Source organism: Octopus sinensis, unplaced genomic scaffold, assembly GCF_006345805.1.
Source record: "Octopus sinensis unplaced genomic scaffold, ASM634580v1 Contig07216, whole genome shotgun sequence".
NCBI classification, from domain to species: domain Eukaryota; kingdom Metazoa; phylum Mollusca; class Cephalopoda; order Octopoda; family Octopodidae; genus Octopus; species Octopus sinensis.
Window position 1 is genome coordinate 10,001 of NW_021829934.1, and position 15,000 is coordinate 25,000.

A 15,000-nucleotide genomic window follows, 5' to 3' on the forward strand; every position below is an offset into this window, starting at 1 on the left:
AAGATATAAGGTGGCGAGTTGGACGAAATACTTAGTGGTATTTCTCTTGTCGCTACGTTCTGAGTTCAAATTCCTCCGAGGTTGACTTTGCTTTTCCTCCTTCGTGGTTCGATAAATTAAGTACCAGTGAAACACTGGGGTCGATATAATCGAGTAGTCCCCCACCAAAGTTTCAGGCCTTGTGCCTTTAGTAGAAAGGATTATTATTATTTGATAAATTCTCAATGACTCAGGGAATTGTTGTTGATATTGTCGCTGAAATATAATATATTAATGGTATAAATAAATAAATAAATAAAAACCTTATGTAAGAATTAGAAAATTAACGATAAAATAAATGGATAAATAAATATAAATAATGACGCAAGAATTAGAAAGCCCTAACCCCATAAAAAAAAAGAGATGTGCTTGAGGTTCCAGCGAGTTTCGAACTCGCGACCTTCTGCGTGTTAAGCAGATGTGATAACCGCTACACCATGGAACCCCGATGGCTTCGCGGGCAAATATCTTCATTATTAACTGTTTGTACCGAGAAATTTTAGAAGCAGACTTGGATATTTCGCTCGGTTGTGGTTGATATTGTCGGAGGTCGTTGTGGTGGGGGCCGATCTACCACCCCTCCCACCCACTCCCACCCCTCCCACAATAATAGCAACAACAACTAGAAGAAAACGTCATCAACAACAACGGCGACATCGACAAAAGGAATGAGGGTGGTGGAGTGTTTTTTATATATGAAAATAATAAGAAAAAGAGCTCCACCAAGATTCGATCCCACGATCCACTGCGTATCAAGCAGATCTGATAACTGCAACAACAAAGAATGACTTATCTTGACGGAACACCAATGAACCTTCATAAGGAACTATGTTACCGATTCAAGGACAAACACAGGAAGTAAAAGACATCAGAAATACAAAGATAACCTCGGTGGGAGTTGAACTCAGAGGACAAACACCCAGAACCAATACTACAGTTTATTATATCCGACGATCGAATGACTACACCAATTATCTGCCTTAAAAAAAAGGAAAACAGTAAAAAAAAAACCTAGGTTCCAGCGAGTTTCGAACTCACGACCTTCTGCGTGTTAAGCAGATGTGATAACCACTACACCACGGAACCAATTAACATCAACGTTTGCAATATATATTTCTATAGAGTTTACTATTGATTTGGGTTTTAAGTGAACGGAATTTAGAAATGGAAGAGAGACGGAATAATTCTTTCTGATTTTGGCATAAGACCAACAAGTTTTTAAGAGTTTCAACAGTAGAAGGTGTCAGACCGATGAAATTTCTTTTCTAAAGAGGTGCGACAACAATAATAATAGCGACAACAACAACAAAAACAATAATAATAATAATAATAATAATAATAATAATAATAATAATAATAATAATAAATGCCCTGATGCAGTACCAGGCAGTGGCTCTCATGGCTTCTGATCTTAATTGATTGGAAGCGTTATCATGTATATTGTTTTGTCTTGGTATAAAAGATGGGCTACAGCAAATATTCTGCTCAATACCCCAGATTTGCTTGTCAGTTGTTTGACCGTAACCAGTTGAGCATGTCCCTTAGTGGCTGACAATATGTGCATCTCTGATCACGAGCGGAAGTAGTGGGGGAGCATCATAGCCATGTGTTGAGAGGGATTCTTTGGGGTTTGAATAGTTCACCTCTGGAAACATGGGTGGTTCTTTCAACATCCTTAAACAACCTTATTCAGGGACCTTTTGAGCGGGATGGGCTACTCAACCTGAAGAAATTTCTAACTGTGCCCCACCTGCAAGGACATGTGCTGTTTATCTTGATATGAGATCACCATGTCACACACAAATGGTTGTGATGCATGTGCCTGGTGTACCCTTATCAGACGGGTAGTCATGATGGGTTTAATGGGCTTCGTATATTTTACCCCAGTGTCACTCAATAATAATAATAATAACAATAATAATAATAATAATAACAATGGCAGCAACAACAATAAGAATAACAATGTTTACACAATAAATATTGGTTTCAAATTTTGCCACAAGGACAGCTATTTTGCGGGAGGGGACGAGTCGATTACATCGATCCCAAGTATTTTACTGGTACTTATTTTATCGACCCAGAGAAAATCAAAGGCAGAGTCGACCGTAGCGGAATTTGAACTCAGAACGACAAGATTGAAGAAAATGCCAATAAACATTTTACCCGGCGTGCTACGGCCCTGTCAGGATTTTCGCCGCTCTGAAAATAAAATCTGTGGTTCCAACGAGTTTCGAACTGGCGACCTTCTGCGTGTTGATGGAGTCACTTAATACAATGAATATTTACGGAAGATATAAGCAGCTAATATGAAACTAAAGACCTGCCGAGTTTTGAATGAATGATGTTCTTTGCGAGATTTCGTGTGAGGAGAGTTTGCAAGGACCTTGATCAATTTCTGGACAAAGGGTCAGTGGGGGTGGGTGGATGTGGTGACCAGTGAAGACCCTAGAAATGCAAAGACAACGCTGACGTGATTTCAATTTTGAGTACGGACGACTACAAGAAGTATTGCTGTATATTGTATCTAATGCTGGAAGTACTTCGCCAAAAGATAAAAGAACAACGCATCAGGTTCCAGCGAGTTTCGAACTCACGACCTTCTGCGTGTAAAGCAGATGTGATAACCACTACACCATGGAACCAACTGTCGCTAGGCGTTCAACTATCTTTAAAAATATTTTTCTATACAGTTTCTCCTTCATTTAGTTTCGAGAGAACGGAAGTGAAATAGGAGAGAGAGAGAGAGAGAGAGAGAGAGAGAGAGAGAGAGAGAGAGAGAGAGAGAGACGGAATAATGACTTGCATGTGTTGAGTTACGTCCCCTTATGTTATGAGGAATTGTTGTTTGGACCGATGGCTCATCTCACGACCACTTGATACCCTCCTCGCTTGATTGTCAGTCTGTTATATTGATGTCTTTCAATATTTTTCTCTCCATAAACACATTTAATGGTCTATTTCTGGGACTTAAGCCAAAGATTCGGACTGACCGTATTTTGAAATATGATTTAAAAAGAAAAATTCGAAAAATTAACAAAAGAATTTTCAAAAAAAAAAATTCGAAAAATTAACAAAAGAATTTTCAAAAAAAAAAATTCGAAAAACTAACAAAAGAATTTTCAAAAAAAAAAAAAATTCGAAAAATAAGGAAGTATTTTAATTTTCATAGTCGTGTGATTTTCCGTGCGTTGAAAATCCCCCCCCCCCCCAAAAAAAATTATAAGTTATGCTGTGGAAAAATGTTCTGAAAATTCCAAAGCAGAATTTCGCCTCTCAATCATCTCGAACAAGTTGCGTGGTGCCGAAGTCACGCTGAGGCGACGCCCCAGAATGACAATTCCGCTGGCGACGGAATATGTGTTTAGTTACGTCCCTTTAAGCTTTGAGATTTTGTTGTTGTTGTGTGGACCGATAGCAATCCGTTTAAACAATGATCAAAAGCGTTCTAACCGTGACCATACCCACTGTCTCCAAGTTTTCTTTTCGAAGAAAATATTTTACGTGTCTTTCCGGTTTCTTTTGACAATAATGACAACATCAACAACAAAATAAATAAAACAACGATGCAAAAACAAAAGAAAAATATAAAAAAAACATTAGAAATAAAAGAAATATAGACAACGACTTCACCGAGTTTCGAACACGAAACCTTTTGTGGTTAAACTGAACGTGATAACGATTACTCCATGGAATCAGATACTCTGCCAGGTTCTTTCCCATGTACTCCTTGATATAATCGCTGCGTCTTCACACCCATTCATCATTAATGGCCAAACCAGACTCATTACCAGTTCCACCCTGATGTGGTTTTGCTTAGGGCACAGCCTCTCCATATTGTACCGAGCAACCTCAGGGTTGATTTTCCTGCACCAATTCATGTTCTGATTTCCAGACCGCAGAATAAATGTTTCAATGTTTACAGTAAAATTAATGAGCGAATAGTAAAGTGTTTGGTCGTAGACTTACGATCGAGGTAATGATACAAAAGTGTTTGGTCGTAGATTTATGATGGAACAATGATACAAGTGTTTGGTCGTAGATTTATGATGGAACAATGATACAAGAGTTTGGTCGTAGATTTATGATAGAACAATGATACGAGTGTTTGATCGTAGATTTATGATGGAACAATGATACAAAAGTGCTTGGTCGTAGATTTATGATGGACCAATGATACAAAAGTGTTTGGTCGTAGATTTATGATGGAACAATGATACAAGTGTTTGGTGGTAGATTTATGATGGAACAATGATACAAGTGTTTGGTCGTAGATTTATGATGTAACAATGATACAAAAGTGTTTGGTCGTAGATTTATGATAGAACAATGATACAAAAGTGTTTGGTCGTAGATTTATGATGGAACAATGATACAAGTGCTTGGTCATAGATTTATGATGGAACAATGATACAAGTGTTTGGTCCTGATTGGGGGCAGAAGAAGAAGAAGAAGAAGAAGAAGAAGAAGAAGAAGAAGAAGAAGAAGAAGAAGAGAAGAAGAAGAAGAAGAAGAAGAAGACAGCAGCAATAAAGATAATAATAATAACAACAACAATATTACCAGATATTGTTGTTGGGAGAAATAAGAAACTAATCTGAAACAGGTTTTATCGTGTCTCGAACTCGTGACCGTTGGCTGTCAACAAAACTATTTCGTCGGTTCAGAAAGGAAGATAAGAAGACAAAGAGCTCCAAAACGTGAGAATAACCTGGGTGGGATTTGAACTCAGAACGTAGACATTTGGAACACATACTGCAGCATATATTCTTTCCATCGCATTTTCTTTATTAACCATAAAGGTCAAAAAACGGAGTGGACAATGCAAGGAATCGGGAGACGAATGGAACATATAATCGATGAAAATATTCTTTCTATCGCGTGAACGATTCCGCCAATTGGCTGTATTACTATAATAGATAAGTAAAAATAGATACAGACATGTTCCAGCGAGTTTCCGACTCGGTAGCTTCTGCAGGTTTAACTGCTCTCAAGAACCACTACGAATGTTGCTGTAATTTAGCCCCAGGAGACATCGTAAAGATAACCTCGATGGGATTTGAACTTAAAGGACAGTTAACCAGAAGAAATAATACAGTATATTGTATCCAAAGCTGGAACGACTTCGCCAATTGCCCACCTAAAAAAAAAAGGTACCGACTCAGGTTCCAGCGAGTTTCGAACTCACGACCTTCTGCGTGTGAAGCAGATGTGATAACCACTACACCATGGAACCACTTGCAGAGAATTGCATATTGTTAACATATATCTCTCTATAAAAGAAAAAAAGAAAGCTAAGTAGTTAAATACGTCAAAAATGCAAAGATAACCTCGGCAGGATTTGAACTCAGAGCACAGACAACCAGAACGAATATATATACTGTATATTCTATGCAATGCTCGAACGAGTTTGTCAACTGCTAGTCTTGAAGACGAAGAAAAAAAAAATTAAGAGAAAATTGAGGTTCCAGCGAGTTTCGAACTCACGACCTTCTGCGTGTTAAGCAGATGTGATAACCACTACACCATGGAACCAGTTGATTTAGACGCACTTATTTATATTTTTATACAGTTTATTATTGATTTAGTTTTGCGAGAAGGTAAGTTAGAAATGAGGGACAGGGTCCGATTGACGGAATAATTCTTCCTGATTTTAGCAAGGGGGCAGCAATCTTAAGAGGGATCGAGCTGGTTGATTACATGGCGGGTACTTATTCTTTTCTATTCTAGGCACACGGCCCGAAATTTTTGGGAGGGAGCCAGTCAATTAGATCGATCCCAGTACGCAACTGGTGCTTAATTTATCGACCTCGAAAGGATGAAAGGCAAAGTCAACCTCGGTGGAATTTGAACTCAGAACATGAAGACAGACGAAATAACGCTAAGCATTTCGTCCGGCGTGTTAATGTTTCTGCCAGTTCGCCGCCTTATTCTATCGATCGGTACATGGTGAAACGCAAAGTCGACCTCTCCGTCATTCGAACTCACAACGTAAAGGGCCTGGCAGAAATATCACTCCAACGCTCCGATAACTCTGTATACTTGGCTCCCTTTCTTTAACCCTTATGCATTTAAACCGGCCTTATAAGGCCTTCTGTCTGTTTTATTTTCCAACTGGCCAGATGCCGCCTTTCACACATACCTATTTCTTTACTACCCACAAGGGGCTAAACACAGAGGGGACAAAGACAGACAAACGGTTTAAGTCGATTACATGGACCCCAGTGCGTAACTGGTACTTAATTTATCGACCCCGAAAGGATGAAAGGTAAAGTCGACCTCGGCGGAATTTGAACTCAGAACGTAACGGCAGACGAAATACGGCTACGCATTTCGCCCAGCGTGCTAACGAATCTGCCAGCTCACGCCGCCTTTCACACATACCCTACAATGTCATTCTAAAAAAAAATAAACAATCACATAATCAAAATCACGAGGCAATGATATAATAAATGATTGATTCGAAGCAACGGGAATGAATAAGCATTAGATTTGAGGGAGTAATATGAATGCTGAAGGGTCAAGCGGGTTTGGTTGAAGACGAGAAGAAACTCAACAGAGCGTAGTGTGGTAGCTGCTCTACTGAGCGCGTCATTTGGAGCGGCAAGTTGAATCGTCGTACGCAAGCAATCATTTTCGTCTCGATCTCTTCGAACAAGTTGGGGTCGGGGTGTCGGTGCCGCGGTGACGCAGAGGTGACGTCGAGGAAAGGCTCCAGAATGGCAATTCCGCTGGTGGTGGTGGTGGTGGCGGAATAAGGACATATATGTGTTTAGTTACGTCTCTTTAAGTTCTGCGATGTTTTTCTTGTTATTGTGTGGGCTGATGGCTATCTGGTTTGAGCAATGATCAAAGCCGTTCTAATCGTGGCCATCCCACCGTCTCCTGGTTTTCTTTCGAAAGACAAATGCATTTAACGTGTCCTTCCGGTTTCTTTTAACAACAATGACAGCATCAATAGCGAAATAAATAAAATAACAATGCAAAAACAAAAATATAAAAAAAGGCATTAAAAATAAAATAAATATAAACTACGACTACATTGAGTTTCGAACACGAAACCATTTGAGTTTAAAATGAAGATGATAACCACTACACCATAGAATCAGACCCTTCGCCAGGTTCCTTCCCATGTACTCCTTGATATAATCGTTGCGTCTTCACACCCATTCGACATTAATTGCCAAACCAGGTTCCTTATCAATTCCACCCTGATGTGGTTTTTCTGAGGGCACAGTCTCTCCATATTGTACTGGTTGACCTCAGATTTAATTTAATCTTTCGGTACCGATCCTCGCTCTGATTTCCAGACTGCAGAATAAATAATTCAATGTTTACAGTAAAATTTGGCGAGTGAGTAGAAAAAGTGTTTTGAAGATGAAAAAAGGGTTTGGTCTTAGATTTACGATCGAGACAATAATACATCATTTCTTGTTTTAAATGGTCATCAAATTGTGTATCTTAATTACAAGAGTCTGAAACTCAACAGCACAAGTTCTCAGCTTAGACGGATGAAATCACTTTTCTGAAGTACAACAACAACAACAACAACAACAGCTACAACAATAACACCAACGAAAACAATATTAGCACCATATTAGCGCAGGAGAGGCTGTGTGGTAAGTAGCTTGCTTACCAACCACACGGTTCCGGGTTCAGTCCCACTGCGTGGCATCTTGGGCAAGTGTCTTCTGCTATAGCTCCGGGCCGACCAATGCCTTGTGAGTGGATTTGGTAGACGGAAACTGAAAGAAGCCTGTCGTATATATGTATATATATATATATATGTGTGTGTGTGTATGTGTTTGTGTGTCTATGTTTGTCCCCCTAACATTGCTTGACAACCGATGCTGGTGTGTTTAGGTCCCCGTCACTTAGCGGTTCGGCAAAAGAGACCGATAGAATAAGTACTGGGCTTACAAAGAATAAGTCCCGGGGTCGATTTGCTCGACTAAAGGTGGTGCTCCAGCATGGCTACAGTCAAATGATTGAAACAAGTAAAAGAGTAAAAGAGTAAAGAGAGTAAATAAGAAAGAGAGAAATAAGAAAGAAAATATGAAATTAAGGTTCTGTCGAATTTTGAATCTATGTTGTTCTTTGTAAGATTTTGTACGAGTTTGCTAGGACCTAGCTCAATCGTTATCTATCTCTGAACAAAGAGAAAGAGCGAGTGGTGTGAGGGTGAGTGTGGTGGCCATCATCTCCATCCAGTCGCACTGTTTGTACGGATTCCCGTGACTCTGTCGCCATCCAATTGTATTGCTCATCACATCCGGAAGGTCAGAGGGCTTGCAGTTTATATCATCACAAATCTGCTGGACATAGGTCTTGGCTTATCGTCCTCTGCTAGCTCTTCATTGCGTAGGTTCCCATAAAAAACATCACAAACAATTTCGTCTTTACCCTTCCAACGATGACCTACCAATCTGACTCCATGCTCTTTGAAGACGTCTGTTACTAGACGAAAGTTCCTATGCAATCGCTCTTTGGTCAGACGACCCCTCCAGATCACATTCAAAGCCATTTTAAGTATGTGAGTGTAGTCGCTTTCGAAGAGGATGATCAATTATCAGTCAAATCTTTACCATTCGTAAAATTCTTGAAGGTGTGAAAAGCTAAAAATCTAAATTCTATTCTGTTTTTCTGCTGTTGGATTTCTCCAGAGCTTTCGATTCGATTCAAAGCAAAATCGAAGAAATGCTGCTAGCTTATGGTTTACCAGATGAAACAGTAAATGTCATTATGAGGCTTTATAAAAGTACATATCCAACAGTACGATCTCCAGATAGCAATACAGATTTCTTTGAAATTGTCGCCAGAGTACTACAAGGTGACACTTTAGCACATCGTATCTTTTGCTTGGATTACGTTCTCAGAATATCTGTCGATAATGGATTCACACTACATCCACGAAGGAGTAAAAGATATCCTGCTACGAAAATCACTGATGCAGATTATGCTGATAGCTTAGTGCTTCTCTGTAATCTAATAATCCAAACCAAACCCACTCTCCATAGCCCTGAATATTTAACCAGAAGTATCGATCTCCATATTAACTCAGACAAAACAGAATGCGTAAGTTTAAATCAAAACGGAACAATCAAAGCAGTGGAGTAAAGATTGTTTGCCAGCATAACATGGCAGTCCTGGTTTAGGACGAATGTTGCAGTAATTTAGCCCCAGGAGACATCGTAAAGATAACCTCGATGGGATTTGAACTTAAAGGACAGTTAACCAGAAGAAATAATACAGTATATTGTATCCAAAGCTGGAACGAGTTCGCCAATTGCCCACCTAAAAAAAAGAAAAGGGTAACGATTCAGGTTCCAGCGAGTTTCGAACTCACGACCTTCTGCGTGTAAAGCAGATGTGATAACCACTACACCATGGAACCACTTACAGAAAATTGCATATTGTTAAGATATATCTCTCTATACAGCTGACGCTAGATTTGACTTCGCGAAAACGGAAATGACAAATGAGAAAGAGACGGAAGAGATGATCTACACGTGTTGATTTGGGCCCTTGTGGCTAATAAAAAAATCAGAGTTACGCCCCTTTAAGTTTTGACATTTTTTTGTTGTCTAGACCCATGTCAATCCCGCTGGAACATATTCAACGATCTAAGGCGTTCTAGCCGTGACTAAATGACCGTCCCCTAGTTTTCTTTCCAAACGTAATGCATCTTTAACCCTTTAGCATTCTGATTATTCTGTCAAATATAATGTTTATTTATTCCCATTGTTCTGAATTAATTATGCCTTATCTTGCAGCAATGTGGTTTCGGTGATGTGATTGTATTGGGTTGGCAACTAAGTTCCCGCTGTTTTTAAAAAATTTTGGAATCTATTTATTCGGGAATTCTATTTTTGAATCATTTTGGAATCTATTTTCTTTTTTCTCTAGTTAATTTTAGTTAATTTTTGTTTTTTTTTCATATCATTAAAATGGAATGTCAAGTTAAGAAAAACGAGCATTTTCGATACCTCCTTCTTTTTGTTTTTAATCAAGGTTCTAAGGCCACAAAAACTGCTCGCGACATTTGTGCTGTGTATGGAGAGGGTCCCATAGCTTAAAAACCGCTCGTGATTGGTATGCTAAGTTCAAAAATGGAAATTTTGACCTCAAAGTCACACCTCGTTCTGGTCCTCCCGTTGAGTTCGATGCAGAGCGATGAAACCAACTTTTGCACGAAAATTCTCGTCAAACGATAAAGGAACTAGCAGAGAAAATGGAATGCTCCCACACTGTTATAGAGAAGCATCTTCACTCGATGGGAGCAGTTTAGCAGTATGGAGCATGGGTTCTGCATGCTTTAAGTGACAACAACAAAAATCAACGAGCCACAATGTCCGCTGGCTTTGTTGCTCGTCACCGCTCAACTCATAGACACAAGCAGCGATTTCTTTACCGAATCGTTACTGGCGACGAAAAATGGCACCTGTACATCAATATGAAGCAGCGTAAGGAATGGCTTAGGCCCGGTAAACAAGCGACACCGCGCGTGAAACAAGATCTTCATTCGCGTAAAACGATGTTGAGCGTATGGTGGGACTAGAAAGGAGTTATCCATTACGAATTACTTGAACAGAACGAAACGGTCAACGCGGAACTTTATGTTCAACAGATGGAATGACTCAACACGGCTATTACTACAGTTATTGGTGTTGATTTTGCTGATGTGGATGTGGTTGTTGCCACTACCACCGCTGGTTGTAATGGCAGTGGTTCTGCTGTTGTTGTAGCTGTCCCTACTTCTGCGATTTCATCATTTGTATCGTGGTTTTAGAGAAGACACGATCCTCATTCGAGATATGGAATGAATTATTAAAAGCAAAACGAAACTGATTAATGTTGATTGCGGCTGGCAGAGCTTTCAAGAGATAAATGGTATTATCGACCTCGACCGGATTTAAAGTAAGGAAACAGAAAGCCGCGAGAGTAGCATTAGAATTTGCATATCAACTACAACAGCAGCAACAACAACAACAACAACAACAACATGAAGAGGAACCATAGCAACAATTTAAATGGCTTCGACAAAGTCTGCGACATTTGCACAAGAAGAAGAAGAAGAAGAAGAAGAAAAAGAAGAAAAAGAAAAGAAGAAGAAGAAAAAAAGAATGAAAAGAATAGAAAGAAGAAAAAGAAGAAAAGGAAAAAGAAGAAAAAGAAGAAGAAAAAAGAAAAATAGGAAAAAGAAGAAGAAGAAGAAGAAGAAGAAGAAGAGTAAAAAGAAGAAATATAACAACAGCAACAACAAAAATAAACTGTAAAAGCCTCATGGTAATAATAGACTTCAGTGAGTTTCGAACTTGCGATTTTCTTCACTCCTTCAAATTCTCTTTTATTCTTTTCAGTCATTGAAGTGTGGCCTTATTAGGCATCAAATCCTAAGATCAATACTCGATCATATTGACCACTTATTTCGAACAGGTATTTGTTTCTATCGACGGTGATGGAAGTGGCGGCGTGCATGCTGTGCTAGGGCGTCTACCCGCTTCTCAATGTTCCGGTTTTTGTATATTCAACTAGCAGTATCGCCTGGCGTTGCTCGGATTTGTAAGGGAAATAACTATATAAGCATTTTTAGAGAGTTATAGCCAAAAGATAGCAAAAAATGCATTAAAACTGGAAAAAAAATGATGGTAAATTTTTTTTTAAATCGTTGACTCATCGTAGACATTTTTAGAGAGTTACTGCCCTTATATAATAGCGAAAAAATGCATTAAAATGGAAAAAATGATGGTAAATTATTTTTAAAATCGTAGACCCATCGTAGACACGCGCTAATACCCAGAAGGGCTCGATATAAATCACGACTATAAGATACCCGGTTTTGGTTAAACTGCACCGCAAAATGTGGGAGTAGTTAGGAATCTAAATCGTAGGAGACAGACACACAACTTCTCTTTTATATATAAAGATGTCTACAAAGACACACATTTATCATTAACAGTTTGTTAAGGCAGCAAAGCTGGCAGAAACGTTAGCATGCCGAAGAAAATGCTTAGCAGCATTTCGTCCGTCTTTATGTTCTAAGTTCAAATGATACCGAGGTCTACTTTGCCTTTCGGCGTTGATGAAATAAGTACCAGTTGACCACCGAGGGTCGATATATAATCGACTGTCCCCTCTCCAGACCTTCTACCTGTAGTAGAAAGGATTCACAATCTTTTGTCATATTCTGACAATAAAAATTTATTTGTTTATTGAATATAATTTATTGAATATAATATTTTATCCAGTTTACACAATAAAACGAATACTACCTGTGAATTAATAATTTAAATATCGATAAACTTATAATAGATTATCGATTGGTTAATTTATAATACTTTATATAATATAGATAACAGTCTATGATATTCTATTGAGTAAAATCACTGCTTTGACAATATTCCGTATAATTTGATGAGTTAAATATTTAAATCCAGTCACTTAGGTCACTTATGGCTTTCATCAGTTCGGGGTCGATAAATAAATTAGAATTCCAGAGTGGTGCATTGGTAGAATAATTAATGCGTCGAATGAAACATTTTGTGGAATGTTTTCTGGTTCTGTGGGTTCTGTGTTCGAATTCAATCTCCGGTCACCGAAATATAATAAAAATATAGATATTATTAATAATAATGATTTCAAATTTTGCCACAAGGGCAGCTTGGGGAAGGTGATTAAGTCAATTACATCGACCCCAGTGCTCGACTGGTATTTATTTTATCGACACCGAAAGGATGAAAGGGAAAAGTCGAAGTCGTCGGAATCTGAAATCTGGACATAAAGGCGGACGAAATGCCGCAAACCATCTATCCCGGAGTGCTAACGATTCTGTCGGGCATAGGCGAGGAGGACATCACAAATCCAGACAACAAATTGAGTGGGAATTTACATAAAGGATGGGGGCAGAGAAATGGAAAGGTCAGTGAAATTGCGATAAAAGTATAAATATTAAACAAAAAATATGATAACATGAATGATGCGGTCCTGATACAGAAGAAGCTCAAGGTATTCCTCAAAGGCAGCGAGCTGGCAGAAACGTTGCACGTCGGGCGAAATGCTTAGCGGTATTTCGCCTGCCGTTACGTTCTGAGTTCAAATTCCGCCGAGGTCGACTTTGCCTTTCATCCTTTCGGGGTCGATTAAATAAGTACCAGTTACGCACAGGGGTCGATATAATGGACCCAATCCGTTTGTCTGTCCTTGTTTGTTCCCCCTGTGTTTAACCCCTTGTGGGTAGTAAAGAAATAGGTATTCCTCAGCTCCAGGGTTACCCTGATCAGCAAAGGTACGATTCCTCTCGTCTGCTCTTTAGTTTACAGGTGCTTACTTATAGAAGGGCCATTTGCATTAACAGTTTTTGCCTCAGTCACCTATCTTTTCACAGATTCGCTGGGAGAATTCCCTCTACACCCTCACTTTCCTTTCCAAGCAAATATATGGAAAAGAAAAGAAACAGGTTCCAGCGAGTCTCAAACTCACGACCTTCTGCGTGTGAAGCAGACATGGGTTGATAAATTATGTACCAGTTGAATACTGGGGTAATCGACACATTATAGAACAGTCCATTGTTATATTACATGGAAAAATGCGAGCAAGAGAAATAATATTCATAAGATTATAAACCTGGTAAAGTACAGGACAAGAAAATTTTTACTTAAAATATTGCAGCTAAGGATAACATTTGAATATTAAATTATTTGATTTTAATTTACAAAGTAACATTGTCATTAAAAAAGGTACCATCATTTTGTTAAAATATTGACACACTAGAATACTTAATAAATGAAAGCCAGAAGTACCATAGCTAAAGTTATATGCAAAGTAGAATAGTGCATATGGTAGGCAAATTCATTATGTAAAAAATAGGCATTGGGTCAAGACTAAAAATGTGAAGACTTGGCAATAACTTAGGCAATAGCTCAAGCAAATTTTACAGTGAATTTGTTGTGGGTTGATTTTACTGTAATCTATAAGTAATTTTTGTATTATTCTATTTATTGTACTAACTATGTTCTACTATTATTTTTTATAACCTATGTTCAAATTTCTAATTATTAATTAATAATTTAAAAAAAATGAATTTTTTAAAGGACAAAAAATATTCTAATTGAGTTATTTTAAATTTTTGATAGAAGTAAAAAGTAATAACAAATAGAAGCACATGTGATAACCACTACACCATGGAACCATAACGACAGCCATTTGCATATATTGTTTTATCATAATAAAACTGTATGTGTGGAAGCACTCCGTCGGTTACGACGATGAGGGTTCCGGTTGATCCGAATCAACGGAACAGCCTGCTCGTGAAATTAACGTGTAAGTGGCTGAGCACTCCACAGACACGTGCACCCTTAACGTAGTTCTCGGGGATATTCGGCGTGACACAGAGAGTGACAAGGCCGGCCCTTTGAAATACAGGTACAACAGAAACAGGAAGTAAGAGTGAGAGAAAGTTGTGGTGAAAGAGTACAGCAGGGATCACCACCATACCCTGCCGGAGCCTCGTGGAGCTTTTCAGGTGTTTTCGCTCAATAAACACTCACAACGCCCGGTCTGGGAATCGAAACCGCGATCCTATGACCGCGAGTCCGCTGCCCTAACCACTGGGCCATTGCGCCTCCACAATAAAACTGTATATCAATGGAAATTGATATTGGTGTACCTTTGGAAAGACAGTGAAGTATCCAAAATGGTCCAGGAATTTGAATCTTGCTCGAAAGCACTTTTCTATTAATTTATACCGAGGTTCATACCATAATGATCAATTCAAGTGGGAATGAGATCGATCTTCTCAATAAATACTGATAGTCGCAGGAGTGGCTGTGTGGTAAGTAGCTTGCTTACCAACCACATGGTTCCGGGTTCAGTCCCACTGCGTGGCACCTTGGGCAAGTGTCTTCTACTATAGCCTTCGGGCCGACCAAAGCCTTGTGAGTGGATTTGGTAGACGGAAACTGAAAG

The 15,000-nt window shown here is 38.9% G+C and overlaps 1 protein-coding gene and 6 non-coding genes across 7 annotated transcripts; 1 reads left to right on the plus strand and 6 right to left on the minus strand.

Annotated features, from left to right (window-relative positions):
• Positions 1–411: 411 nt before the first annotated feature.
• Trnav-aac lies at positions 412–484 on the minus strand. The gene has a single exon. It is a non-coding gene; the product is annotated as a tRNA-Val (tRNA).
• A 568-nt stretch (positions 485–1,052) lies between these two features.
• Trnav-aac lies at positions 1,053–1,125 on the minus strand. The gene has a single exon. It is a non-coding gene; the product is annotated as a tRNA-Val (tRNA).
• A 1,483-nt stretch (positions 1,126–2,608) lies between these two features.
• Trnav-uac lies at positions 2,609–2,681 on the minus strand. Its single transcript has one exon. It is a non-coding gene; the product is annotated as a tRNA-Val (tRNA).
• A 2,518-nt stretch (positions 2,682–5,199) lies between these two features.
• Positions 5,200–5,272, minus strand: Trnav-cac. The gene has a single exon. It is a non-coding gene; the product is annotated as a tRNA-Val (tRNA).
• A 226-nt stretch (positions 5,273–5,498) lies between these two features.
• Positions 5,499–5,571, minus strand: Trnav-aac. Its single transcript has one exon. It is a non-coding gene; the product is annotated as a tRNA-Val (tRNA).
• Positions 5,564–11,472, plus strand: LOC115227817 (the record flags this gene model as incomplete). The annotated part of the gene is made up of 3 exons (XM_029798546.1): positions 5,564–5,636; positions 8,702–9,111; positions 11,397–11,472. Coding segments are annotated over exons 1-3 (559 nt in total), but the record flags the coding sequence as incomplete, so codon positions are not given.
• Positions 9,358–9,430, minus strand: Trnav-uac. Its single transcript has one exon. It is a non-coding gene; the product is annotated as a tRNA-Val (tRNA).
• Positions 11,473–15,000: the final 3,528 nt, after the last annotated feature.